Here is a 27097-nt window from a genome sequence, read left to right as displayed (position 1 = left end):
GCCAGTGTCCGAACCACGGCTGACGACACCGGTGGACGCTGACCACAGGTTCCTGCTGCCTTTACCGACCACCTGCGTGATGCGCTCCTGAGCACGCCACCGCTCCACATGCAACGGCCAGCGGCTGGGAAATTACACAGTTCTGTTCGGAACGGACAGTATGTTGGACAAAACCGGACAGCCAGCTTTATCCAGCAGCCGTGCTCTATCACGACTTTGCCGGACAAAATGCGCAGTAGCCACAGTGTAAGACGTCAGCTACCGGTCAACAGCCCCGCACAGTTATCTAATCCAATCTCGCAGCGCACGACTCGGAAGACGGCGAACGTGCTCTATGCCGCGCCACCCTCCGTCCTTCCGTCCCCCGCGCTCTCAGTTTCCGTTCGGCTTCCACTCCCTCGCCGCTGTCCGCCGGTCGTTCCCAGCGAGAGAGCTTCCGCCAAACAACTAATTACGTCAGTGAGTCGATCGCCAGCAAAAAGTCCGTCTCGGTTTCGGCGCTAGCCGGCCCTGTCTGCCGCAGCGGCTCGCTTACTCCCCGCGCGGCTCACACATAAGCTCATCTCGGACCGGCTGAGCTCACGTTAGCTCATCTAGGACCGGCTCAGCTCACGTTAGCTCATCTGGACACAGTCCATAACGGCGGCAGGTCGGTCCGATTTGTAATTACTTTCAGATCAGACCGTCCATCAGACACTCAGCCCCAAATGGACGCACAGACACACATAAAGACACGTCAAGAGACCGAGACGGGTTGGTGGACTGGTGACCATGGAACAGGCCCATAGCGACAGTTGACTGGCAGTGACAGTAAGATGTTTGTGATACCTATACCTATCATAGATATGAAGTACCTACCTTATATATGAACCATTGTACGTGAAAACTTATCTAATGTTTATAAACGTTATGTTTTCACTTCTCATATCGTTGCGCACTTACCATAATCGTTTTTAAAATAAATGATATCATCAGTTGCTTGCATGACATGCTTCCTCTTTCAGTCACTTTAACCCTCGCCCGCACATGCCATTTTCCCATCCTAGAACGCACATGGGGGGGGGGGTGGTTGCCACCCCCCCCCCCGCGCCATTTCGTTCCTGTTGGATATAGAGCTTAGCAGTAAAGACCAAAAAGATTCTTTGGGAAGAGACGAATCCAATGATACCCAGTTTTACCTTCTCAGGTCAGTCATTGACCTTCCAGGTCAGGTCAAACTAAAAAATGTTGCTGTTTTGGGTCACCGTTGGATATCAAGTGTGCTGCTTATCAAATACCGATGACGATGCTGTTTTCTGGTGCCAAGCCAGCTAGAACCTCTTTGTCACACTACCCGACCAGAATTTTGCTGCTGAGGTCATTTCAGGTCAAGTTAGGTCAAGGTCAATTATATGTGTTTGTATGTCTGTGTGTGTCTGTGTGTATACTGATGTGTGCACCGATTGTTTTTGGGTCCATATTACATGAAATCATGATCTGAGAAGCTTTTACCAAAAATGCAGTCAAAAAACTTCAAAAAAGTAAATTCAGCTTGCCTAAAACGCAATTATCTTAGGTGACCTAGGTTGACCTTGACCCTGACCTTGACCCCTGTACATCGTCGAACAACATGTTCCATGATAGGTAGGAGGTAAGACTGGCAAAAAAGGCCGAAATCAGGGTGTCAAAAGCTCATAAGGCCCATGGCAAACGCAAGATGTTGAGAATTGGCCATTTGGGTCATGACATGACCTGAAAAACAAGGTAATATCTCCGAAACCAAAAATCACAGAAACTTGAAATTTTCAGTGGACATCAAGAAAGGATAGAGGAGCAGCTATACGAAAAATCAGCCTTCTAGCTTTAAAAATGTTGAGTGCAGAGCAGAAAGACTACCTGGGGGGGGGGGGTGGCAACCACCCCCCCCCCCCATGTGCGGGCGAGGGTTAAAACCTGTTAGCAGTTTTACACTCACTGGACCATGTTTTGTCCGAAGTTTGTGGTCGATGACCGCTCTCGGCCCAGCAGCGGGCGCCCTGACACATTCCGGGCACATCTGCAGCGGCCGAGTCACGCGGCTGGCCGTGCGCGCAGCACGCCACCGAATTATATCTTAATTGTCGGCCGTTAATTAATGGTGCGCGGCGATTATTCGCTCGCGCAGATGGCGCGGGCGGCGGCCGATGTGCGCCGGGCCCGCCTCCTCGGCTGTCCGACTGTCAACCTGTCAAAGGGCCGAGCAGGCCGCTGGCCATCGAGCCGAGCCGCGCGCTGCCCGCGGCGCACCGCCCGCCGCCTGCGTGACTGCACATACAAAAAATGACAAGTTATGAATGTAAATGCCGCGCGGAGCGCACGTACAGTGCCAACCTGACACCAGATTGATGCGATATAAAGTGGATGTTTGGGCTGGGTGATGACTGGAATTTGGAAAGTGTCACGCCGGTCGCGCATCCATAATTCATGGCGGATCGGGAAGACGCATGGCCGGCCGGCGGCGGGCCCGATATGGTGCGGCCGCGACCGGCGCCGCCCGAGCCCATAGGTGTCCGGCCGGTCCGGCTAGGCGACACCTGGGCGGTGAGAGTCACGGCACAGCGCCATGGAGCTTTGTCAACCTACATGACTCACGGATGTGGAGTGACCATGAGTGACCAGAAATGGTCCCAGCGGTCAAGAACAACCAGGAACGGTTCTTAGCGACCTGGAGTGGTCACGTGAGCGCCATTATGGCGTCTGGACTCTGGAGTCCATCAGTCTATCGGCTCGCCGATCGGAGTGGCTGTGCAGAGCGCTGTACTGGGAGTGGCTGCACAGAGCCCTGTACTGGGAGCGGCCGCCATCGTCGAGCGGTCGTACTCGTCACGACATCAAGTCGCCGTCGCCGCCGCAGATCCTTTCTCCTCGGCAGACGGCGGGCGGGCCAGGTGTGGTGATATCAGGACAGAACCCGGCCGCATGCCAACACGACAGCTCGGCGCGGTGCCTGAGACACCGCAGATGCACAACCAGGGCGGCAGACCTGGGATGGAAGGCACTGGCGCGCTGCATCGACAGCTTTCCATTGTCAGCCCAGCACCCGGGTAGGACCCCGGTAGTTTCCTGCGAATGCGTCCGTACTCGCGGGATGGGTTCGATGACTCACCGGGCCAGGCGCCGCCGCCAGCGTCAACAGTCGATGACACTCTGATGACGGACGCGGTACGATGACGCCGGTCGCCGGCCGCAGGCGGCGGGCCAGCTGCCCTCGTCGCGGCGACGTTTGACAGCGCGACCCGACGGCGACCTGGGTCTATTGCTGTAGGTGTCAGCCGGGCCGGAATCAATGGCCTTCCGATGGCAGTCGAATGGCAGGCTGGCGCGGCGGCCGGACAGCGACGGACTGGGCCGTCGACCGCGGTCACAGATGGCCCAAATAGACACGACGACAGCCAGACAGATCGGCGACACGACGGCCGGCTAAGATTGGCCGCGGGTGACGGCGGCGCCGGCGGTGGTGCAGCGACAGAGCCCTGGGAGACGCCTGGCGGCCGGCTCGCTCGCCCGCCCGCTACACCCGCCGCCTAATGGAACTCGTTTGTTGCGAGTGTAAACGTTTGTCATATGATATAGCGGCTCGTTAAAGTCATGATAATACAGGGCTCGTTGTAAAGAACATGCCAACAGCGCTTTCACGAAGTCATTCTGTGTCGTATCACCTCCCAGGCAGTAGCGGGGTGGCGGGGTGGTATAAATCTCAGGGCCGGCCGGTACTCGGCTGGGTGGGTGCCTCGGGCGGCGTTACCGGTCCGGTGTTAATTGAGGCTCCACGCTTGCCGCCGATGACCATCTGACTCCGTTGAGCGGCTGTCCTCCGGCGCCCACCGCCCGCCGACACACTGAGAAAAGGCGTCACTCCGCGGCGGGGGCGGGGGCGGCCGTCACCGCTCGCCTGCGGCATTAATCGGGCTCTCTCCAGCTCGGCGCCACTGACGACGACGCCAGTCGAGCCGACCAAACAAACCGAGCCGAGCGGCCGAGCACTGCGTAAACAGCCGAAGCCATCCGTCTGCCGGCCGGCGACCTCTCTCGTCGCCACCGTCTGGGCCGGCGGTGGCGGCGGCAGCGGCGTTATCGGCCGGATCGGCACGACGCTGCGCCCGCGCGCCCACCGTTTCTCATACATCAGAGCCAGCATGTAATTAGCGGCGCCCGGCCGAATTATAAACGAGCCGCGAGCCGAACGGCATTCCGCCACGGGTCGCGCCGGCTGTAATTTTCCGACTTTATCGCCACCCGACACAAAAACTCTGTCAACCGGCTTTATGAAACATTGCCAGTCGACGACGCGGAGTTGCGCCCTATTACGTAGGTATGTGCGGTCATGCCGGCAGCGGTGGCATTGCAGGATAACCGACCACAGGGAGGGGAGGGTTAGGGAGGCTCCGTAGCTTGAGATACGGCCGGCCGCAAATGAAACCTGCACGCCTCAGCTCAGACGACCTCCGAACCGGCAGCACGATCGGATTTACCTTCAGCCAATCATGGTCACTGAATCACAGAGTCACCGAGCAACGCACGACTGTCATTTAACATAAAAAACTTTGGAACGGCGCCTCATAATGTAACGCCACTTTGTAGGTGTGAGGCGTAACAGCAAATTACCTCCCTTGCTCTGCAGTCGCGACTCGCGAGATGACGCAGGTGTTGCGGCGCAGTCTACCTTCAGGCGTAACTACTAGTGCCATCTAGGGACAGTCGTATAAGGAGAATGCGCTAAGCTTGTTAGTGTCCCTGGTAGTTAGTTCCGGTGTTCGGCTGTGCGCTGTCTGTAACGAACCACAGCCTGGGACGTTGACAGCTCAGTGTGACAGACTGCAGCAGTCACGGTCCCCGGTTGACGGTCGTGGTGGCTGACGGCTGACTGACAAGCGCGGCCTCCCAGACGATCTCGTCTCTCCTCGTCACACCTCTGAGCCCGTCGTCACCTCGCCAACCTTTCAATGATTCCCTCCACGCCGGCGCCGCGGCTTTTTCTGCGGCGGACACGCGCCGTTTTTCGTCGCCGGCGCGTCTCGCGCGCAACAACAGCTGTCAAACTGTGATCTTGGCGGCGCGTAAAAACGACGTCTCTATGTCAGCCGCTCTCCGGGCGGTGGCGGCGGCGGCGGGGGCGGGGGCGGCTGCTCCGGTGGCCAGCCGTCGGCCGCCCATCGTCCACCGGCAGAGAGAAACCCAGCAACAAGGCGGCCGTTAATCATGCATACGTCGGCTGAGAAACGCCCAACTCGTGTCCGTGGCGCTCAGTCAGAATGGTGGCTGAGTTGAACACCATTCGAACAGACGATGTGTCGACGTGCCGTGCCTGGAGGCGACTGCGGAACTCAGACTGCCTGCAGGCGACGGCAGGCGGCGGCAGGCGACTTCAGCCGCGCCTCAGGCTGTCTGCCGCTCGGCGGCGTTCACACTGTGGTCAGCGGCGGCGGCGGCGGCACGGCTGGAGTGCGTGACTGAGAGCTGCTCCCAAATCAGCCGCCGCTGAGACAAAGGCGACGCGGCAGGCGCGGCCGCAGTCGGCGCGTGACGCCCCGCCGCCCCCGCCCCCGCCCCGGCCGACCGCCGCCGGAGGCACCAAGGTCAGTTTGCGCTGACCGGCCAGCTGTCAGTGGCCGCTACCCCGGACCATCCGATGGGCAGCATCGGTGCTGGTAATTACCGATAATCTCTCTGTTTATCAACGGGGCCGCCACTGCATCCGTAGCCGCGGCGGCGGGGGCGGGGGCGGGGCGGACGTCGTCACTCAGTCTGGCCGTCGCCGCCGCCGCCCGCTTTGTCACCAGCCGGTCTCTGATTGGCTGCGGCGCCGCGATGGCCGGTCGTGCGCCGTCTATGTCACCCAGACACGCTATAGCGGCCGGGCGGGGGCGGGGGCGGCGCCGCCTGCTGCCGCCCGATTAACCACTCGAGCCGGCGGGCGACCGACACAGAAGGGGCGTCGTCACAAGTATCTATTATGCTCATTGGTGCATGATAGCCGGCCCGATTTATGACGCTGGCGTGGGCCCCGATGCGATAATTGCCGGGTTTCGAAGGCGCTATTACTTTGCAGTGCAGTAAAGCTGTCGCTAGTCGAACGATTACCCTCAGCGTTGAGACGAAACATTTTCGTTTTATTATGCTAATCGGTGTCCCGGCGTAGAGGAGCGTCGCCTGGAAGGTGCGCCGGGACGGGTGGATGACCGGTCAGCTGGCTGACCTGACCCGGCCGGTGACCGGCAATCAGCTGACCGCCGCCGTCAGCTGATTGTCCGAGGGGACCGCCGATGTCCGCAGCGCCACCTAGCCAGCCGACGACGCTTGCATGTATTATTATGCAAATCGGCAGGGTGTAATGGCCGTGACCTTGGCGGCGTGTTTTACGATGTGGTTATGATGAAGCGCGATGCGTGGAGTTTATCGTCGCTTTTTATGCCATTTCCCAGTCCGTGGAAAAGGATGTGCCGCCGGGTTGGCCGCCGGCCTGCTGTCCCCAGTCAGCCGCTAGTTTCTCGCCGCAAAAAGGGGACCTCCCGCCGGGCGCGGCCGGCCGGCTGTGAACATCAGCAAACATGAATTTTTCCCGGCCGCAGGGCGCATACGCCGCCGCCGCCCAGCGAAGCAATTAAAGGAGTGAGGTGACCACCCAAAAATACACACAAAAAGCGCACGACTTATGGTAAAAAATGAAAATAATGGCACAAGGTCCTGACAGGCGGCGCGGGGGCGGACGGTTCAATTACCGGTCTGCCGAGGCGCTGCTAGTGCGTGCACGAGCCACGGCGGGTGGATGGTGCGGGTGTGAATTTGTGCTCCACGACCGTGCCGTGACCTGGGGCGGTATCGGTGTCACCGGAGCCCGCACCTACTGCGACCCCACACTCCCCGCACCGGGCGGATATGGGAGTGACAGGGGGACCACCAGCTGGCGGGATCGATAGCAAAGCCACGGTGAAACAGTTCACAATTTCGCACTACCAAACTTGGCTGAGACACATTGTCCAAAGATTTGTCCAGAACCAAAAGATTTGTTCGTCCTAATGCTATGTCTCTTGATGTCAATGTCTTTTGCTCTTTATTAGGAGTTGTGACCATATTTCATCCACACACATGACTGTCTCGTTTCCAGTCCGTCCCCTTCCCTCGGGGCCAGCGTTATGAACCCTTTCCTCCATCCCGCGGGACATAAGGAGAGCACAGGGGGGGGGGGGATATCGCCGTGCCGTCTGCCGCAATGGTCATCTGCGCTCGACGCCGCGCACAGCAGGCCAATATTGGCCGCCTTTTGCGGGACGGCTTATTTCGCGTCCCAGCGGAGCCGAATGAGCGTTTCCCCTCGGGCGCCTGTGCCGCGGCGGCGCCGCCGGCACTTGGGTGGTCAGTCGAGTGGACGCTGCGGCCGCCGCCAAGCAGAGGAAGGGTTGAGAGCCCGTCGCAGGATTAGTGGCGAGCCCATTTGAGGGCGTCGATGGTGGCGCGTCCCGCTGGGAATGGGGACCGTGCCGCGCGTCGGTGCTGTCGCGTCGTCACGCGGCGGCGACGATAGCGGCGCGGCACGGCGGCGATAACGGCGCATTCATCAGCGGCGAGCATGACGCGCATTGTCCGTCGCAGGCGACTGGAAGCGCGGCGCGGCGCCGAGTGGACAACTTCATCGCCGTGCCATTAGCGGGCCATTGTGCCGCCGCTGACCGTCCATCCGAGCGCCGCCGCCGCGCCGCCAACGTCGCCAGCGACGACAGCGACGGGAGATAGTCGTCGGCGACGCGGCCATTTGGCCACTGGTCATTTCCGGCGGCAATGTGCGCCGTTCCGCAACCGACGCACTAAGAGGGCTAATGAAGCAATGAGACAAACAAAGGCGTCTCGGAGCGCGGTGATCAGTTTGTTAGCTCCGTGCCGGGATCGATGAGGGTCGCTGCCGCTGACGACGCCCGCCGGTAACGACGCGGCCTGGAGAGAGACGAGAGGGCTCCGGGGACCACAGAGGACCCCTCGAGGACCTCTGGGGACCCCGAGACGACTGTAGGGTCCTCAGAGACCCTCTGGGTCGACGGAGACAGACGGACGGACGCTGAGAGATAGGGTTAACGGGCGGGCGCCGGCAGATCGAACTACTGCATAGAGATGACCCGTCCCGCCGGCTAATGAACGCCCGCGCCACTCCGAATACTGATCCAACGGGACGCGTCGGGCTGGCCAGGGAGCGGGAGAGAGTGGGAGAGAGCAGGGAGCTCGGGGATCCACGAGGGGCGTCCCAGGGCGTCCGTCGTGTCATTTCCGTCCGCGTCTGACCACTGGGCGCTATTTACGGCTCGCAGAGGGGGCCATTGCGCCTCCCGAGGACATCAAATCCGGCCGATCGGGCCCGCTCGTAAAGTCACGCTCCCCACATAGTTTCCATTCAGGCGGCCAATTTTGTCGTGAAGTGTATCTAGCGTGTCGATCGGCGGTGGGCGCGGCACGGGCGGCCCTGGCCAGCGCGCGGCGCAACGCTCGCCGGCCAGCAGTGGCCTTTTGTCCGCGCCACGCCGGCCGGGCGATTTTATCTGCCACTTAACTGGTGGCGATGTTGTGCGATAGTCGTCAGCGGCGCCAATAAAGCTGTCCAGAGGCGCGCGCCCGGCGTCCGCGGTGACAGCTCTCTCGGGCGCGCGCGACGCGTCGGCACGCTCCGACGCGCACGGCAAACACGCGTCCGACGCCGAATTAACGACGCGTCACCGACGACGAGCGACGTGCAGCCGAGGGCGCGGACCGGACCTCCGTGAGGAGCGGTCGGGTGAGACGACAGGGAGGACGATTAGGCGGAAAACTTATATCCTGTGGGGAAAGTGAAGAATACTCTAAACGCGACCTTCTTGCGTTTTGAAAACGCGTTTCTTGTTTCCTGAAGACGCCAGCAGGTGAGCTACGGCACTCGAGGGGCGTGTGGCGCGGTGCAGAGTTTTACTGCAGCGCTTCACAATGATGGGCGCGCGGGCCGATGCAAGAAACGCCCGGCGAGAATCAATTATTGTAATCAGCCCGGCTGAGGTGGCTGGCGCGGGTCATAACGCGTCACGCACGGCGTCGGTTCGGGGACTCCGCCTCGCACTCAGCGGCACGCACACCGGCCTTCAGAGTCGGCAGAGGACGCGCGCCGCGAGCGGGGACTCTCCAAACAGAGCTGTCGCAACACAGAGTCGTGTCAGTGGCGGACGCGGCGCGCCAGCGACAGAGCGTCCCAAACACAGCCAGAAATACCGGCCGGAGCCGTGTCAGACGGCCAAATGTCGGCCCGCTGACGACGGTCGCAACAGAGCGGCTCCTGTCTCCTGTCAGGCGCGACCGGCCGGCTGGCTGGGCGGCCGCGGGGCGGGCCGCTTATTTTGACAGTCGGCCACCGGTCCGAGACGTACAGATCGGCGTCCCGTCACCGCGATAAGCCGCGTCCATTAGCGACAACACGGCCGATCTGATGACCCGCTCCGCCGACTCAAAGCCAACTCGGTCGCCTCCCGTGTCCGCCGGATTCCAGACCAGAAGACCTGCCCTCCGACCCTCCGGCCGACACTGGATTAGGGCGATCGGGGTGGAGCGACGCGGTCTGTGGGGAATCCCGACAGACCCCGCTGTACTCAGATACAGCGAGAGGACCATCGCACTCTGCTATCGGCAGCCCTTTCACTTGAACGCTTCCGCCGATGGGTTTGACAAGCCTTTTCTCACGGGCAAGTGCACGCTAAAAGCGGCGTCTGGGTGCGGCGACTTGGCGCGGTTGAGCGCCGCCGTCGCTGTCCGGCCATTGAGCGCGCTCAAAGCCAACTCGGATGGAAGGGACGTGCCGGCCGCTGCCAATGCGTTCACAGACGGCCGGCGACGGCAACGCCGAGCCAGTTCGAGGGACCGAGAAATGTCGGCAACATTTCCAGCCTGCTTGCAAACGGTGCTGTAAAGTTTTGGGCCAACAGAAAACTCGAAATGAGTGGAGCATTGCTGGAAGCGTAACACTTCGTGACTGCTTGCCTGCTGTCTGATGTAAACACTTCTAGGAAATTCAGTTCAATTTTGAGTGAATAGAAGATTTGGGCGTCCCTGAACACCAACAAGCCACTTGCACTGGTCAAAGACCTGGATCCAGACTCCAGCGCCCTGAAGATCTTGGAGTCGTCCGGCGTTATCTCCCATCTCATCGAATCAAGTTGGCTGTTTGTTCAATTGTTTTCCCACCTTGGGCAGAATTTCTCGCCGTCTGTAGTCCATCTCCGTCTGTAACAGCCGGCCCGGCGTCCCTGTGGGCTGTAAACCGAGGCCACCAGCACCGCCCGGGGGCAGGGAGGGACGCGCTGGCCCAACACAGCCCTGCCACCGCACCTCCGCCAGCGACGGCCACTTAGGTCGATTGAGCCGTCCGCGGGCACAACAAACTGGCCACTATCGGCTGTCGATCGGCGCAGGTCGGAATGTCGCCTGTCCGGCAGCACGGCGGCCGTCTCCGGCGGCAGCTAATGGCTCCATTTACCGTCCTGCGCCCGCCCCTGAGCCGTCCCTCGCGCCGTCCCGGCCCGGCCGGCCGCCCCGTGACACCGGTCACCGATAGGATCTCGGCTCGCGCGCCGCGTCACCGCCGCGCTACCCGGTGACAAATGTCCGGTGATGCTATCGGCGACAGGACACGTGTAATTTCGGCCTGCCGGCGCCGCTACTGTGGTCAATGGTGACGCGGGCGGCGGGGGGTGACCAGGGAGGACAGATGGGCGCCGGGCGGCCACGGGAGCGGCAGGGGCGGCAGGGGCGGGGCCGGCCACTCCGCCGGACAGTATCGCTCCGACAGGCGTGCACGGCGCCGATCGGCTGGAACAATGGGCGCCGGTGGCCGTTGGAACGGGGTCGCCGCCGCCGCCGCCCGTCGACGAGCCATTGTGCGGCCCACAGAAGCCGCTCGTTACGGCTACGAAGTGAGAGGCGAGAGAGCCGGGGCCGCGAGCGCGCCGGCCAGGTATGTAGGCAGGCACCCGGGGTCAGAGTGCCGCCCCAGCTGTCAGAAGAGTTAGGTGGCGTCGGGTTCTTATCGCCAGTGTCAACAGCAGTTACATGCGGAGTGCAGTGGTTAACCGTAGTCGGAAAATCCCAATAGTGAAATGATAAAGCAGGTCATTACATATCATTTGCATAAATGCAATTCGCCTTGTGCCCTGTGGTCTGGAGGTCGCCATCCTGCCTGAACCACTACGGCCTGAACCTGGTTTGACCCTCCCGGCTCCGCTGGCGCATCTGCAACCTGACCCGACCCGGCGTGACCTGGCCCGACCGCGGCAGCGCGGAGCGTCCCACCGCCGAGACCCGAGCACACCCCGCGGCGGCAGCGGCCCGCCCGGGGGCTGACCCCTGACCTCCTGTGACCTCTGGTGACCCGCCGACCCGCTCCGGTGGCGCTCAACGCCGGATTAGCTCCGCCGCTGTGTCGAGAGGCCGCGATTTCAGAGACGACGCATTCCTGGCTGGAACAGGCCGGCCAGTGATGTGGAACCGCCGTCTCTGAGAGGCAGCGTCTCAGCTGCGGCCATCTCAGCGTCGCACTTCAGTTTCGATAACAGTTTACCATCAAATGGAAACATTAAAGTGGTGAGCACTATGGGCATTGAGGAGTTTTATTCCAGTTTCAGCGCCTATAATGAGCGTCTCATGATGACAGGCCAACTGTTTGTACCCGATACATAAGGAACTTATCAAATCAGCAAGTCGTGCGCTAAGATGTAAGGACACGATTTCGTCACGTACCAAAGGTGGCTTCCAAATGTTTTACAAAATCATAAGAGCACGTTTATTTATTCATTGTGCGCTTAATTTACGTCCCTCGAAGTGCCTGAAGCTAGGATTAATCTCCTCTCAGTACGACTTTCGCTTAAACAAACAAAATTAGCTATAACAACACTTTTCCGATGCACGTTCTCCGTGTTGATTGAAAGCACGACAGTAACAGCCAAAATGCTCTGGCACTTTGCAGCCGGTAAAGCTGGGCTGTTTTCACCGCTCGTGCATGCTGTTAACTGTCACGAGCGGTCTATCAAATGATCAGATTATGGACAAACGTTAACTTCCGTGAAATCGCTCGACATTACAAAAACAGAGATATGAAGAAAAATGGCAAAAAACCTTAACAGCATCAATGCTCGCAAAAATGCCGGTTCTGACCAATCGGAATGCATCCATATCGTCTATGGTTCCCCTCAGCCATATGAACCGTTACCGGGTGCGGTAGCGAGGCCATCCCTCAATTTCTTTGGTTGAAATTTGGTAGGTAATCGTACGTCTATTGTCTAATCCGTATTCGCCGCGCACACGACCTTACAGTAAAGAAATACCGAAGCGGTATTTTAATGGAAGAGTTCCCTAAAAAGAACTTTGTTCAGTACCTGAAAGGTTTTTCATATTTTACATCGCCTTATTTGTCTCGTCTTTGCGTCATAACAACACGGATAAATTGATTTCTGCCCCATTTAAATAGGACAAGAAACAAACAGCCTTGATGACAAATGATGCCGCCGACAGGAAAATTTGCTGCGATTCCATTTCAGATATGCGTAACGTAAGGTTTATGCACAGTAAAGCAAAAGCCGTATTAATGCCTGCCAACACTAAGGAAAAATGGAATACCTAACATGCAAGAAGTTGGCAGTTGCTGTGAGTGAACTTTAATTATATTGACTTGAACGTAACTGTCAGGGGATTAAGGATACCAAATATCTACTGCACCTTGTTGTTTTATTTTGTCAATAGCCAGGCATCTGATAGACCTACTTGTGCCAAAATATCTAAAAACTGGTTATTCAAATTTAAAAACCTCGGTCATCATTGTGCTTTATTGCAATATGTTGCCATAGAAGAAACGAACGTTGAATATCTGATAGGTAGCCTTCCAAAATGTTTTCCTTTCTTTTACTGTCAAAGTAAGTTGTGCGCCGATTTACCGACACCTCCGAAGTCTGGCTGTCGCCTTCCTTCTCGTCCGTGTCACCAGCACAATGCCCGTTTCCCAAAAACCCTGCTGCAGTTGAGCGTCCGTCCGTCAGTCCGCATAGTACGCTATCGGCCAGTTCCGCAGCTCGGTACCAACTGCAAGTCGGCACCGTGGCCCGTGCAGCCCAGCAACAGTGTGACGAATAACCGGCGCCAATCCAGCCCGGCCATAAACATTTCATCGCCGCCGGCCCGGCACCCACCGACTGGCTACAATGGTGAGCTCACCAACGACTCCCTGGGATCTGACCGTTCGGGGTTAGCCGACTATTCATAGATCGGTTTGTAGAGCCGATTCTGCCCGAGGTGGGATATATTTGTTTGTTCGGACACTGACGGCGACGCCCGGTGTCCACACCAGTTCGTTTGTCACTGGTTCAACCCTGAGGCGACTTTCATCTCGTGAATGTACGACGTCTCGCTGGAAAACGATCCCCTTGATATGCTCGTCCCACTTTCAATCATGTTTTATTTGATTCACTGCCCAGGCCAGTCCACGCCTGCGACTGAGCGCTGCAGCCGTACCGGCATATCAGATGAATATGCGATCTATGTGGCATTCCACTTGCGAAGGCAGCTTTAAGCTCCATCCATCCGATAAGCCTCAACACACAGCCGATCATCGTCGAACGCACAAAAACGAGCGGTGCGCCGCGGCCGGTCGGCGGGCTGTCGAGCACCATCGCTCATCGCAGCGCGTGCGCTGGTATCAAATTCGGCTCACAGATGGCAGCACGTGCAGGGAGGCGCGCGCTGCGCCGCCCACCGGCCGTGCCGCCGCCGCTGTGAAGCGTGCAATCCGACCGCAATGCTGTCCTCGGCCCGCCCGGCACGGCGGCGGCTGCGGCGGCACGGACCCCTGGCGGTGGCCGCTGGAGGGACCGAGCTCCGGACTCCGGACCGACCGGCCGGACAAAAAGGGGTTAATTTAGATGCCGTCCTGTCAAAATACGACCCTGTTTGTCGCGACGGCGACTGACGCGCGGTGACAGAGCCGCGGACAAATCCGAGCCGGCTGGGTAATGACGGTGTTTACGGCCGGACGGCGGCGCCATAGGCACGGCGCTCCACAGAGCCGGGCGGCCGAGACGGTCCGACTCTGCCGACTTCTCCGAGCGACCCGCACTCGGCCGCGGCGGTGGCATTGTTCCGCGGCCATTAGTGTGGCCGACCCCAGCCAGGACAATGTGCCAACGAGCTGGCGGCACATCACAGGACAATACGGCAGCGCCGCCGCCTCCCGATCCTCGCCGACACGATGTTTGGCCAACGGGGGCATTCAGAAGTCGGGCCGGCGGCCGCGCCGATAACTCAGTCCGACGGAGCACGTACACGGCTCAAGTGCTCTAATGACGTATAAATGATCATTTGGAGCATGAAACGCAAGATGAGCGGGCACGCCCACCGCATAGAACATGCGACTCATCGCCCGGTGTGCGAGCGATATGGACAATGAGCTGCAGGGCCGAACATGCCATCACTCGCAGGTGTTCCTACTACGAACGTTTAAGGAAGCCTGCAATCAAAGGCATTAAGACAAATCAATCTTGGTTTCCCACGGACAATAATTTCAGGGCATCATACTCGGCAAACGGCGAATAAAAATGACTCTCTGACAGCTCAAGGCTTGAAACAAACTATGTGAATGTTTCCGTTGGAGGAAAACATTCCCAGCTACCTATCTACATGACGCTTCGCAGCTTCTGAGAAATACAAGACATGACAAGTTACAATGATGTTTAGTTAATTTTATCAGCTAACAATTAAGGCTCCCAGATTCTGACCAAAGATATTAAATCATGGTTGAATAATGTGCTATTTCTCCTTTCAATGTGGTAGCAACGAACGACCATATAGTGATACCTACACGCAAATGTAGAAGACTCTCGAATAATGTGTGGTTATTAGCATTACGTGCCTGTATCTACATAAGTTACATTGACAAAGGGGGTATTTTTGCAGTTTCCAAAGACATATGAAGGAAAATGTGACGACATTTTCTTGCATTCACATATTCTATTCTCACTAATCTATGAATTACAAACTGGTTTCTCGGGTGTATAGGTATTTTTGATGAAGGGAGGATGCCAGTTATTATTGATTTTGTAAACGACTTAATATATCGATATGAATATTGCCCATCGGTTTTCAAGCTTGAGTAGTAATTGGCCGTCTACCACATTGCATAGCATTTGCCTTAATGCCAATGTATAACTTTTTGTTTAAGCAACACTAAGCTGTGTTAATATACATTTCTCTGATTTGACAGAACAAATAAGTTTTATTGGTGTCTTGAATAGTTAAACAATGCTTACCAAGGATTAGCTGATATTAAAACAAGAGTGGACAGTGGAAATAAAACGAAGTGAAATAAAGATATGGTGTTGAGTGCTCTTGCGAGGAACATATTGTTATTATAACTCAAAATGAATGACCTTTTCCTCGAATATAGAAAGCTGAATTGTCGAAAATGATGTATGAGAGCTAAAAGTTCATTCGTTTTGAGTTATTAGAAGTGAAATAAACCCCATGCACGCTATTCATTTATATGAAAAAAACCTACTGCAATTGTAAAGCTGTTAATATTATCAATAACTGAATAGGAAACATTAAATTTAGTGCATTCCTAATTTAATTCAATGAGATAGCTTAACAGTTTGTACAACTGAATCAAGTTATTTTACTGTATAATAGGTATGTAGTGTAAAATTATAAGGCTTTAGAATTAGAGCATCAGAAAATGCATTGAGAAACTGCATTATGTCCTGTCCGGTCTTTGTGAAAGAATACATTATTCAATCTTCATCAAGCACTTCATCGATGACTGTTATAAGTTAACGGCAGATACCTAGCATAACGTATCCATACTTTACCTTGAACACAAGGAAAAATTAATTAAAGTTTTAATGAAACAATCTGTAATGCAATGGTAGCCACATGCGGCTATCAAACAGACCTGTGAAGTGAAGTCAGCGTTCGACTTTCGTGACATAAATTATGCCTTAAATTTGCTCATATATCTCATATAAATATTTGCTAGATGTGTTAACATTCTAGCAAAAGGTGAGCCAGCTATCTGTGACTTCAAATACAACGTCAAATATTCCCAAATTTAAAGCTCTCCATTTCTTAAATTTAGGCAAAATACAAAACTCACGTTCTACAAAATCAGGATTTAGAAGTGCATCCTCATGAAGTCATCGCCAGATTTATATCAAACAGGTAGAGGAGAATCAAATGCCATCAACTGCCAAATGTGAATCAAATGCCACCAACTGTCCGTCGAATGCTGCATATTGCACCAACAGTCGCCTCGTAGAGAACGGTCGGAACACGAGTTCGGGCCGTTCATCGATTGCCTGCGCGTCGGCGGGAACTTCTCAGAATAGCCGCGAACTCCGTCACCCTTATCGAGAATCGCCAACTTAAATATCCTACAGCTGGTGATACCACTCCAAAACTATCTCACATTTCACAAAGGGCAGCGTGTCAAACGCCGAGCTAACAGCACTTCAACTTGTCACCGGGACGCGCTACAGACCGCCCGATCGCCGCTCGCTGCGATCGGGCGTCCCTCACTCACTCACCTTTCTGCATCTCAGTCCGGACGTCGTCAGCGGCCGACTCCCAGGTCAGGTCTCTGTCTCTCATCTCCAGGCTCATTGTCATCGCCCCGCGACCACCACACACTGTCCGGGGTTGTGCGCGGTCGGCGCGCGCCGACCGTCGGGCGCTGCTGCTGCCGCCGCCGCCGCCGCCGCCGCCGCCGCCGCTCGCGCCGCGTCCGCTCTCGCCGCCAGCCGGGCTGACACTATTCGTCACACCTTGCCGCGCGCGCGCCGCGTCCGCCGCCGGCCGCCGGCCGCTCACGAAAATAGCCGCAAGCCCGGCCAAGATTCGTCACCGCCGCTGCTCGCCGGTCCAGGGTCCAGGGCGGCCACGCAGGCGGACTCGACTGAGGCGGCGGCGGCGGCGGCGGCGGTCGGCCGCCCCCGCCCCCGCCGCCGCCGATGGCCCCGGGCGCGGCCGGCGGCGGTGGCGCGCCGCGGGGGGTGGCCGAGGCCGGACGGAGGCCGCAGCTGGCCACAGCGGGCAGACGCCGCCGCGAGGGACCGGCCAGCAGCGGCACGGCCCGCAACGCTACTCTATATAACTCCATAGAATACTCCACTATCAATTGCCCAGGATTTGGCGAGCGTGACCAAGTGGTTATTCAGCGCTGCGCTACCCTGCCATCGGCCACGACCGCCCTTTCTCTTTCGGTCGCCAAATTATCCCCCGGTAATTTGATTTAGGGCTGCTCCAGTTACCGAGTTTCTGGACGTCAGGGACAATACGTTTTTTCCTCGGCTGTCCCCGTTCCGTCCCCTACCGCAAGCGTGCCGTCTGGTAACCGACATGTGGACCTAATTATGGACAGCGCGGTCCGCGGCGTCCACCCCTGTCGCCCTGTCCCCATCCCCGCGACCCTCCCTCCCGCGGCGCGCGAGCGGCGACGTGCCCGGCGCGCGCCGACAGACTTTCCGTTTCGCGCCAGAAACGGGCAATGATTAACTTTCGATTTCGGGCGCGTCGGCCCCGTCCCGGCCCGTCGGCGCGGGGGCGGCGCAAACACCCACTGCAGGATGTGCTGGCCGACGGCGTCTGCAAGAAGGCGCGACGGTGGCGGTCAGCGCGGTCGCGCTCGCCTCGAAGAAGGGGTGCTTTGTTGTTGAAAACAGGACCGAGGCGCGTCGCCGTCCGATAGGGTCGCCGATGAGATGGGGCCAAATTGATGGGGCTGGCCAGGAAAATGTCGAAGCCTGTAATTAGGTTTTTCACCGTGAAATAATGCTAACCGCGTCGGCCCGTGTCTTTTTGTCCTTGGCCGTACGCCAGCCGGTGGCCGCGCTATATATTTCTTGGTGATAAAAAATGGCCTGTTGTCTGGAGTGGCTGCTCCGGTGGGGGGATGGTCGGCCGACGGCAGAGGGTGGGGAGAGGGTGGAGGGGCGCGCCTCTGGCCCTCTGCCGTCCGGCGGACCCCTGCGTGTCGGCTCTGAGGGCGCGCGGCGCCATTAATCACCCGATCATCGACTGGGTATCGTGGTGTGAGGCGGGCCCGGCTCCTCCGCGGCCGTGACTCAGAGATCAGCCGCTCGTTAATGCAGCAGGCGCTACCCGGGCCCGGTGCCGGGCTCTTCATTGATCATTGTTCTGAATTCATCTGCATCCAATGGACGTAGAAATCGGAAGTCGCCTGTAAGTATTCGTGCCCCCATGGACCAGGGTTCAAATATTCGACCAGCCACCTTGGTCCGAGTGCTGCAGCTGAGTAATTTACTGGACAGAGGCACAATAATCCACCTTCAGCTGGACCATACCAGTCACAGGAAATTAATTTTCAGAAGTACAATCAAATACCACAGAAGAGCACACACAACTCTCGAGCTTCAACACGGCTCCTCCCCAGCCCAAGAAGTCGTAACCGCGTCCGTGTCGCTCTGGTTGCTCTAGTGCTAGTGCTGTCCTTCATCTAACGCTACCGTCACCATCACGGTCACCATCACAATCACCACCAATGTCACCGTCACCAATGTCATCGTCACCGTCATTGTCACCGCCCGTGCCGTTGGGCGCGCGCGCTGTTGTGCAACATGGTCACAGCGGTGGTTGGCTCGGTTAATGAGCGGGCGGTACCATTAATGCACGCGGCGTCCCTGCGGTGCGCCACTGCGCCGTCACGGCAGATAATGGTTGGCCGCGCGTCACTGGTGCTTGGACGGGTCACGGCGAGCCAGCCTACTCCGCGGACAGAGAGACACGGGCAGTGACAGTGTGATAGGGCGCCCTCCTCCCCCTACATAGGGCGCCCTCCTCCCCTACATAGGGCGCCCTTCTCCCTAACAGAGAGACGGGCGGTGACAGTGTGATAGGGCGCCCTCCTCCCCCTTCATAGGGCGCCCTCCTCCCCGGGAGAGACACGGGCGGTGACAGTGTGTTGGGAGCCCTCCTCCCCTACATAGGGCGCCCTCCTCCCCGGGAGAGACACGGGCGGTGACAGTGTGATAGGGCGCCCTCCTCCCCCTTCATAGGGCGCCCTCCTCCCCGGGAGAGACACGGGCGGTGACAGTGTGTTGGGAGCCCTCCTCCCCTACATAGGGCGCCCTCCTCCCCGGGAGAGACACGGGCGGTGACAGTGTGTTGGGAGCCCTCCTCCCCTACATAGGGCGCCCTCCTCCCCGGGAGAGACACGGGAGGTGACAGTGTGTTGGGAGCCCTCCTCCCCGTACATAGGGCGCCCTCCTCTGGACAGGAGACGGGCGGTGACGGTGTGTTAAGGCGCCCTCCTCCCCCTACATAGGGCGCCCTACTCTCGACAGGGAGACGGGCGGTGACAGTGTGTTAGAGCCACCCGTCACCCCTGACATTATGATGGAGCTGCCCTCAGCGCCACGACATAGGGCAGCCCTTTTGAGTCACTAGAGTCACCAGGGTTCAAGTGGTCACTCAGGCCAGACCATAAGGTTAGCTGACAGAGCGCCGAAGCATCGAAGTCTCGATGGAAGTTGAAGCCTTGAACTCTTTTGAATGGCAAATAGCTGGGGGTAGTGAGGTCGAAAATAACGACGAGCTGAATCTCGGGAGTTGGCCAGGTGGAAAGACAATCAGTTTCACAGGGCACGGAGTCTAAAAGTAGGACGTCAGGAGACGCAAGCTACATCGCAAATAGATTGCAAGAGAATGAACAATGTTGAAAATCACGCTTCAATGCCCATTGGAGTTTGATCGAAGTTCACCCATGTAGAAAATATGTTTTGGGAAGACACAGCTATGGCGAAAAGAGTGCTATGAATAGGACGTTGGTAAACAAACTTTGAATTCCTCACACATACCGTTACATAGAATGACAAAGATTAAATATTAGGAATTAGAAAGCATGCAGAGTCTGCATTTTTCCATTGGTTTCCCAGCCGCCCAGACTGCTCGGGTGTCCCTGCCGACCTCGGCCGCGGTTCCTCACTGCGCCGCGCCCGCGGGGCTCCGTCATGAGACTGCCGCCGGGTACTGCCCCGCCGGACGGACGGACGGTCGGCGCAATGTCACCGGGCGACCGGGGACGCGTCTGCAGCCTGATTGGTCATACCGGCCTGCAGGTAACGATGTCATAAATCTGTGCCTCTGCGGCTGTGCACAGTCCGCCGATGTCACCGTGTCATTTTCCGCTTAATTCAGCCCGCCGCCGCCCGGCAGCCACACATAAACGCGAATAGCGTCGCTCGGTCTCCGTGCCGAGCGCTCGCCCCGAGACAGTCCCACGATTAAATCCACAACCGGGTGGATAATTATTCAGTGAGCCGCCGTGGCAGCGGGGACATGGGTGACCGAGGAGAGAAAGAGAGAGAGAGAGAGAGAGAGAGAGAGAGAGAGAGAGAGAGAGAGAGAGAGGAGGAGGAGGAGGAGGAGGAGGAGGAGGAGGAGGAGGAGGAGGAGGAGGAGGAGGAGGAGGAGGAGGAGGAGGAGGAGGAGGAGGAGGAGGAGGAGGAGGAGGAGGAGTACAATGGTTCATCACTGGTTTTATGGAGTTATATGCTCAAATGCAACATAGGTTGACTTAATGTGCAGTCGGGGTACTTAACCCAGATACGAAGGATCTCAGCTATAACCCAGATTGATCTAAAAATGGAAATGAGCTTGGAACCCCTCGGTGGCCAATACGTTCCTCAAGCCGTAAAGCTGTTAGCACTAAAACTGAAATGTTCGCACGCCATTCCAGCTGCGTGCGATCTGAAGCTGAGATATCTGAAACTACTCGAACATTCTGTCCCTCAGATACGCATCACGAATCTACACCAACCAGCCAACCACACTTTCAACTTTTCGAGAAATACCTATCTGAAGTTCACTCATTGAAGTGCTCGTCTCTACCCTCTCTGATCGGTCGGTTCATACAGTCGGACACCTCACACTCAGCCCAGCAGACGGACACCTAACACTCAATCCAGCAGGGTCGCACCAGGCGGCAATCGCCGGCCGTTTTAGGGGGACCGGGGGGACCGGAGGTCGCGACAGCGCGCAGTGGCTCTCCGATCATTAGGGAAACGAGTTGGTTCGGCCGACAGGTGACACCTAACGAGACGCGGCACGGAACGGCCACGCCGCCGCCTTAACAGGCAAATGACCGCTCATTGGAGGTGATATATGTCGACTGACGCCGCGCGGTGATCGCCCTGATCACTGGTGACCGTCTGGTGATCACTGGTGATCGGTGGGGACGGGCAGGTGTCACACACCCCTTCCCCTGCTCGGAGGGGGGAGGGGAGGGACGTCACGTGTGCGACCCCGACACCAAATTGAATCGGCGGTTGTCGCTTGGCGAAATGATGGCCTCGCGTGAACCGGCGTCACGGGCCTAACTTTGGGGTCATTTGGGAGCTGTGACACGGACTGGGTCGCGTCGAATTAGGCTCAAATGATGGTCATTGGTCATCCGCGCCAATTTTTGACTGGAAGTTGGTCGAACTACGAACAATATGTAGACGACCTGTAGCGTTCAGCCAATGCAAAAGTTCAGTCAAAATCCTCCAGCTTGATTTGGCTTTATGGGTCGCTAGAGGACCTGTGACGCCGAACGAAACAATCCAGCACCGCCTGCACGACGTTTCTCCCGTGTCATGTCTCCCGAGTCACGCGTCATGTCTCACGAGTCACGCGCCGTGTCTCACGACCTCCCGTGTCCGCTGCGGACGCCAGATGCGGGCTGCCTCCGCGGCGGCGCGACACTCGTCTGATGAGGCATTGTTTCCGCCGCCGCCGCCTCCCCGCCCGTCAGCCCCCCCCCCCCCAGTCTCCCTCACCACAGTCCGTGCAGTGCACTACCTGGAGTAACAATTACCTGGCGGGGACGCCGAGCGCCGTATGACACCGGCGCGGCCGGCCGGACCGCTGCTGATTTACTCCGAGCCATTACGGCGAGCTGCGGCCGGCACCCCCTGCCGTTGGCGGCCTCTTTCAACCGCCGGCCGTCGCGCTGCAGTGTCATCCAGTGCAGGGCACGTGCAACGCTCCGAGCGCGGCCGCGCGACGCGACGCGACGAGTGCGACCGACGTGATACATTGGCGGGGATCCTACGTAAACGAATCAATATGCACAGACCTTAGGATTGCAAGACCGAGGAGAAAAGTTGATGAAAGTCTGTGTCTAAGAATGCAATGTAAAATAACCTACACGAACTCTATAAAATGCCTATGTAAGTTATAATCGAAGCTATACTCAATGAACCAATCTCACGCGAGCTGACCGAATCGTGATCTACAATAGTTTTATGGGTGAGAGGCCATGCTACTGATGCTTTCATAAATGTACATAATTAATCAAATAAAGTTTGCACTTGCAGCAACTTGTGATTACTTTTCACCGCCCGTGCAGTCGGAGCCCAGCAGGGAACGGGCGGAGGTCGGGCGGGGGATGGGTCTGCCACTCCCGTCCGACCAGGTGCCATGGACGGTCGACAGGCAGGGATGTATGATGAAACCACGGGAGAATGCCGATCCTTATCACCATTGCGACATGGCGTCTCATGCCGCCGCGCTGCTCTTCAGAGGAGGTTGGTGAGTGCCGCCGCTCTGGGCACTGGTCCAGTCCCGCGCTCCCTTGTGTGTCCACGGGGCTGGAGGTGCAGCCACGACCACCATAGACCAGCGTCGATCAGCGTCGTTGGCTTCCTCGACTGCGTTTCGAACTGGGAACTTCATGTCTCGGGTTCGGAATAGTCCAGCGATAGCTCGGCAATTCCAGCGAACATGTAGTGACACGGGCGACGAGCCGCCGTCAGAACCGCCCCCGCCCCCGCCCCCGCCCCCGGCCGCCGCCGAGAGTAGGTCCATAAGCGGCGGCGTCAGCGCAGTGCCGGTCCACCCACCACCAGTGTCCGCGCAGATTGGTCATTACGATACTGGCATCGCCAGATGACATCAGGGCATTGTTCAATACAGCCGATTCATGGCCCAGATGCAGGCAGCCACTTAGGGTGCATGCAGAGTCGCCGGCGCGCGCGCCATTGTGGCATCAAGTGGCACGTGGTCGTGTCGTGGCTCTTGGCGGTCGGGCTGACCGCTGCCGTCCTCAGCCGTCACCCTCTGAGCAGAGGTCACCGCCGCCGCGACTGTCCCGCGCCTCCCGAGCATGACTGGCCGTTCACGACCCGCTGGCCGCCGCGCGACGCCGCGCCCTTTGCATACCAATCTGCACCTCGGCCTCTGGTGACCGGGCACCTCCGTCCCCGCCCCCGTCACCCTCTCCCTCCGCTTCACACCCTGTGTTTCGGCCGCGCCGGGGCACGTGACCTATTTACGTCGGATGGTCCCCGAGTCACCCCGTCTGTCCCCCCCCCAAACAGTCGCACCTCGGCCGGCTCCTGCGGGAGGGGAGGGGGGGGGAGGACGCTCGCCTTTCGCGGGCGGCGGCCTGAGGCGTGAGCGAGGTGCGCGCGGTCGGCGGCACAGGATCAAAGGCGCCGCTCGGGTTATTGGGGCCGCGCGGTCACCGCTGCCGCCCTCTGTCGACCGGCGAGCGCGTGCGCCGCCAGACGACACCCACTGTGACCGGGCGGCCGACACTGGCGTCCCGGCGACCGCCCGCGCCGCGGCCTGACCTCTGACCCCGCAGCGGCGGTAGGGCGACCGGCAGCGACCCCTGAGGGCCTCCGCGACCCGGGCGCGCGGACCTCCCAGCCACACGGGTCAGCACCGCCGGCCTGTGGCGCATACCGACCAAATCGTCACCGCTGTAACCCGACACAGCAGAGCGGGCGCAGGCACGCCGGGAGCGTGCCCTACTGTCGGCGACACCAACAGGACATGTCGACACGGGAGGGCGCCGCGTCCTGTCAAACTCATCACGACCAGCTGCGTCTGCGCTGACGTCCCGCCCTCCCGCTCACTTCCTCCGACCGACTTCCTGTGTTTCGTCGAGAGCGACGCGTCGTTCCGTCCCCTCAGACAGTCCAGATTCCGCTCCCGCGTCCACCGGGCTCACCCACTCGCTCCAGAAACCCTGAGGTCAGCCACAGACCTCTAGATATCGGAGCACTTTGGTCTTTGATCACCCTCGATCGGTATGGCGCCCTCGGTGCCTGCGGTGGACTCTGGATCGGTGCCGGGGTGTCCCTGCGGTGCCCGCTGTGATCAGAGCGCTCCCAGTTTGTTGTCTCTGCAGCGGCGGCAGCCGGGGCCCGTGTCACGGCCGTCACTCGGCCACTGATGGGTGATGGGCAGGTCCGGGCCGGCTGTCCGGTCGGGGGTACACGGCCGGACAGCGGCTATCACAGCCACCCACCGCTAACGCCGCCAGTCACAGGCACAACTGCGCCGAGACGGCGCCTGGCCTGAAATCTGAATCACAGTCTATATGTCTCGTTTTAACTGTGGAAATCGAATGATGGAAAGTGAACGATTTTTTTTCATTTCCCGAAATAACTACATATGTCACTCATATCAATATGGCTTGAATGGTGCATTCATTTGGCTCCCATCGGCTCATATCATTGTGAAACACGGTCTAGGCCGATGAAGTCGATGTCGATTTAGTTTGATGCAAGGTCTTGTCGAGCATGCAGCCCTTCGACGTTCAACTCCCAAATCGTCACTTTCAATTGTTTACCGAAGTCTTCAAATGGACAAAGGAATGCAAAAGACTGCGTGCGAAATTCCCCACAACAAATGAGATATTTGAATCGTCCGTTTCTTTGGCCTCTGCCATATGGCGCGAACTAAAAAATATTATGCACCACGTTCACGGTTCAAAGATAAAAGCCTTTCAACAGGAGCTTTTGCAGTATGATATGCGCGCTTGTTTAACAACTTTCTAAATAAAACCCATTCAGTGTCCAGTTCCACACAAGGACCCGACCCATCCCGCCTCCCACCGAGCGGCTAGGCGCCGCCAGGTGTTTGAGGACCCGTCTCTGAGCCTCGGTGGCCGGTCGGCGGACCTCCCTGCAGCGCTCCTCTGCACACCCCGTGCGGAGTGCGGCCTGCACAGTACCGCAGCGGCCATCTGGCCCTCGGGCCGCCTCTGTGTCAACGATAACACCCGGCGGCGCCCTGTCGATCCGGCCATCAGACCGGCCGACTGCTTTTTCATCTGGCCCGATCAATCATCGGGCCGTGTAGCGTTACGGCGCGGGTATTTCGGTCGCCGCGCCGCCGCCGCCGCCGCCGCCGCCGGTCGGGCGTCACTCTCGACCCCTGCCGGACACCTGGACGGCGCGGCGGCAGATCTGGCGCAGCCGCGACACTGCCGGCGCGCCGTGCGTCGTGTTCGCGTCGATCGGCGGCCAGCGCGGCGCCACACGCGCGCTGTAAATGTCACCGCTCGACAGGAGACCGGTGCGCGGCTGGTGAGTTGGCCCGCGTGTCCATCCGCTCCGCCGCAGCGCGTGTCTGCACTGAGCTACACACAGCCCTAGAACACAGCGGCAGCCTTGCCAGACCGCCAAACTGCCGCGCAGCGCCGTCACCCACGGGAAGACCCAACAAAAAGTCCGCCGACACTGCCTGGGTGACAGTTGTGGCGCGCGGCGGCAAATTGGCGGCGCGGTGACTGTCGACGGACCGTTTAGCGGCGGTGACGGGGTGGGGGCGGGGGCGGCGCGCCCAGGTGTCACCGTGTCGCCCGGGCTGTCAACGGTGGAGACAGTGGCAGTCAACGGTGTAACAGATGGGAGAGGAGACAGACAGCGTCCCTAAACATCGGAGATACATAAGGAGGGTGCGATTACGCCGGATGTGTAAATTAACACCGGCAATGAGGCAAAGTCTGTGGTCACCTGCCCGAGAGCAACGCACCGATGAACAGTTTGATCATTGCTGAAAATATATAAGTTTGTGGAAATGTCTGCGTGATTTGTGATTGGTTTAGTGGATGTTAAAATACAAAAATAAATGTGCAAGTTCAAAGTGGCGTTGGATATTTCGAAGACCGTTTGTTGCAGTTCGTAAGTCGCAAGCTCAAACCGTTTTAGGTACTTAATCGGAGTCCAATACAAAAGACGTTGAGGATAGATTATCGCAAATGATCGGCGATACCTATTTTCATCCGTGACGCTACAGTTGATATAAGAGTGAAGGTATTAGGTAATGACTAACTTTCCCTCAGGTGAATCTTGTATCTCGAGCGTTACACTTCCCAATGGAAAACGGCTCAATCCAGCTCGGCCTCAGAGACAATACCCCGCCCGGTGCATGCGGACTATCACCTCTGAGCCCGACGGCAGATGGGACCCCGACGGACTGCTGTTGGGGACGCGCGGCCTCTTCACAACACCCTCCTAATCGGACAGCGGGGGCCGTAAAACCGCGTGTTTTGTCGCCTCCTGTCCAGCGTTACACCTGGGTCTTTTTGTCGCTCGGAGCGCACTTTGTCTTTTACGGCGGCGCCCCGGCGTTACGTCGGTCGACATAAAGCCGGCCAATGTCCGGCACCGGGACGAATCAAAGACTTCAATTAGGTGAGTACGGTGGATCTGGGCAGGGGCGAAGGTCGGCCGGGGCCGTAAACGCGGCCGGAAGGGCGCGGGCCGCGCGCCCGGCCGCGCCGGCCGCTGCCGCTCATGGGGAGCTGTTATGGTGCGGCCGCCCTGCTACCGACCCGCAGCCACCGTAAAATCTTTTCACCGCCCCGATCTAAAAGACGTAAAGGCCGATGCTAAAATGCCAGATTGTCACCCATAAAAGAGTGTCTGGCTGCGGCGGCGGCCGGCCGGCCCTGATGAGATGGTCCATCAGTCCCGGCGGGACCGGCCGCCCAGCAGGAAGGGCGTCAGCGGCCGGCGAGCCGCTCCCATCAGCTCATCACTGCGCCAGATTCGTGCCGATAAACCGCACCGGCCCCCGGTAAAAGGCAGCGCCGGCGCCCGACGGGAAGCTGACCAAATCCTCACCGACGGCGCCTCCATATTTGGCGTCGATCAGCGGCTCTGGTCTGGGAAAGGTCCGGCCGCCGGTGCATGTGGCGTGCCGGCGCGGCGGCCGGCCGGGCGCCCATTGGCCGACTGACGGGGTCGCGCGACAGCAGATCCTGGAGGAGGCGGCCATCGCGGCCCGACGGCGTGCCGCGCGC

General features: G+C 58.4%; 1 protein-coding gene across 3 annotated transcripts in view; it reads right to left on the bottom strand.

The window, feature by feature from the left end:
* LOC122377621 (zinc finger protein basonuclin-1-like) overlaps positions 1 to 27097 on the bottom strand; it is a 151659-nt gene that overhangs the window by 10770 nt on the left and 113792 nt on the right. The window contains exon 1 of one of the 3 annotated variants that reach the window (XM_043357872.1): positions 16584 to 16936. The exons of the other annotated variants lie outside the window; for them this stretch is intronic. Coding sequence (XP_043213807.1) covers positions 16584 to 16665 — 82 coding nt within the window. The 5' untranslated portion in view covers positions 16666 to 16936. Of the gene's footprint in view, positions 1 to 16583; positions 16937 to 27097 lie in introns of those variants that run through there. 3 annotated transcript variants of the gene reach the window in all.

This window comes from Amphibalanus amphitrite, unplaced genomic scaffold (genome assembly GCF_019059575.1).
Source record: "Amphibalanus amphitrite isolate SeventyFive unplaced genomic scaffold, NRLGWU_Aamphi_draft 000048F_arrow, whole genome shotgun sequence".
Classification (NCBI taxonomy): domain Eukaryota; kingdom Metazoa; phylum Arthropoda; class Thecostraca; order Balanomorpha; family Balanidae; genus Amphibalanus; species Amphibalanus amphitrite.
Note: the sequence above shows the minus strand (reverse complement) of the source record. Positions and strands in the feature narration are given on the sequence as shown.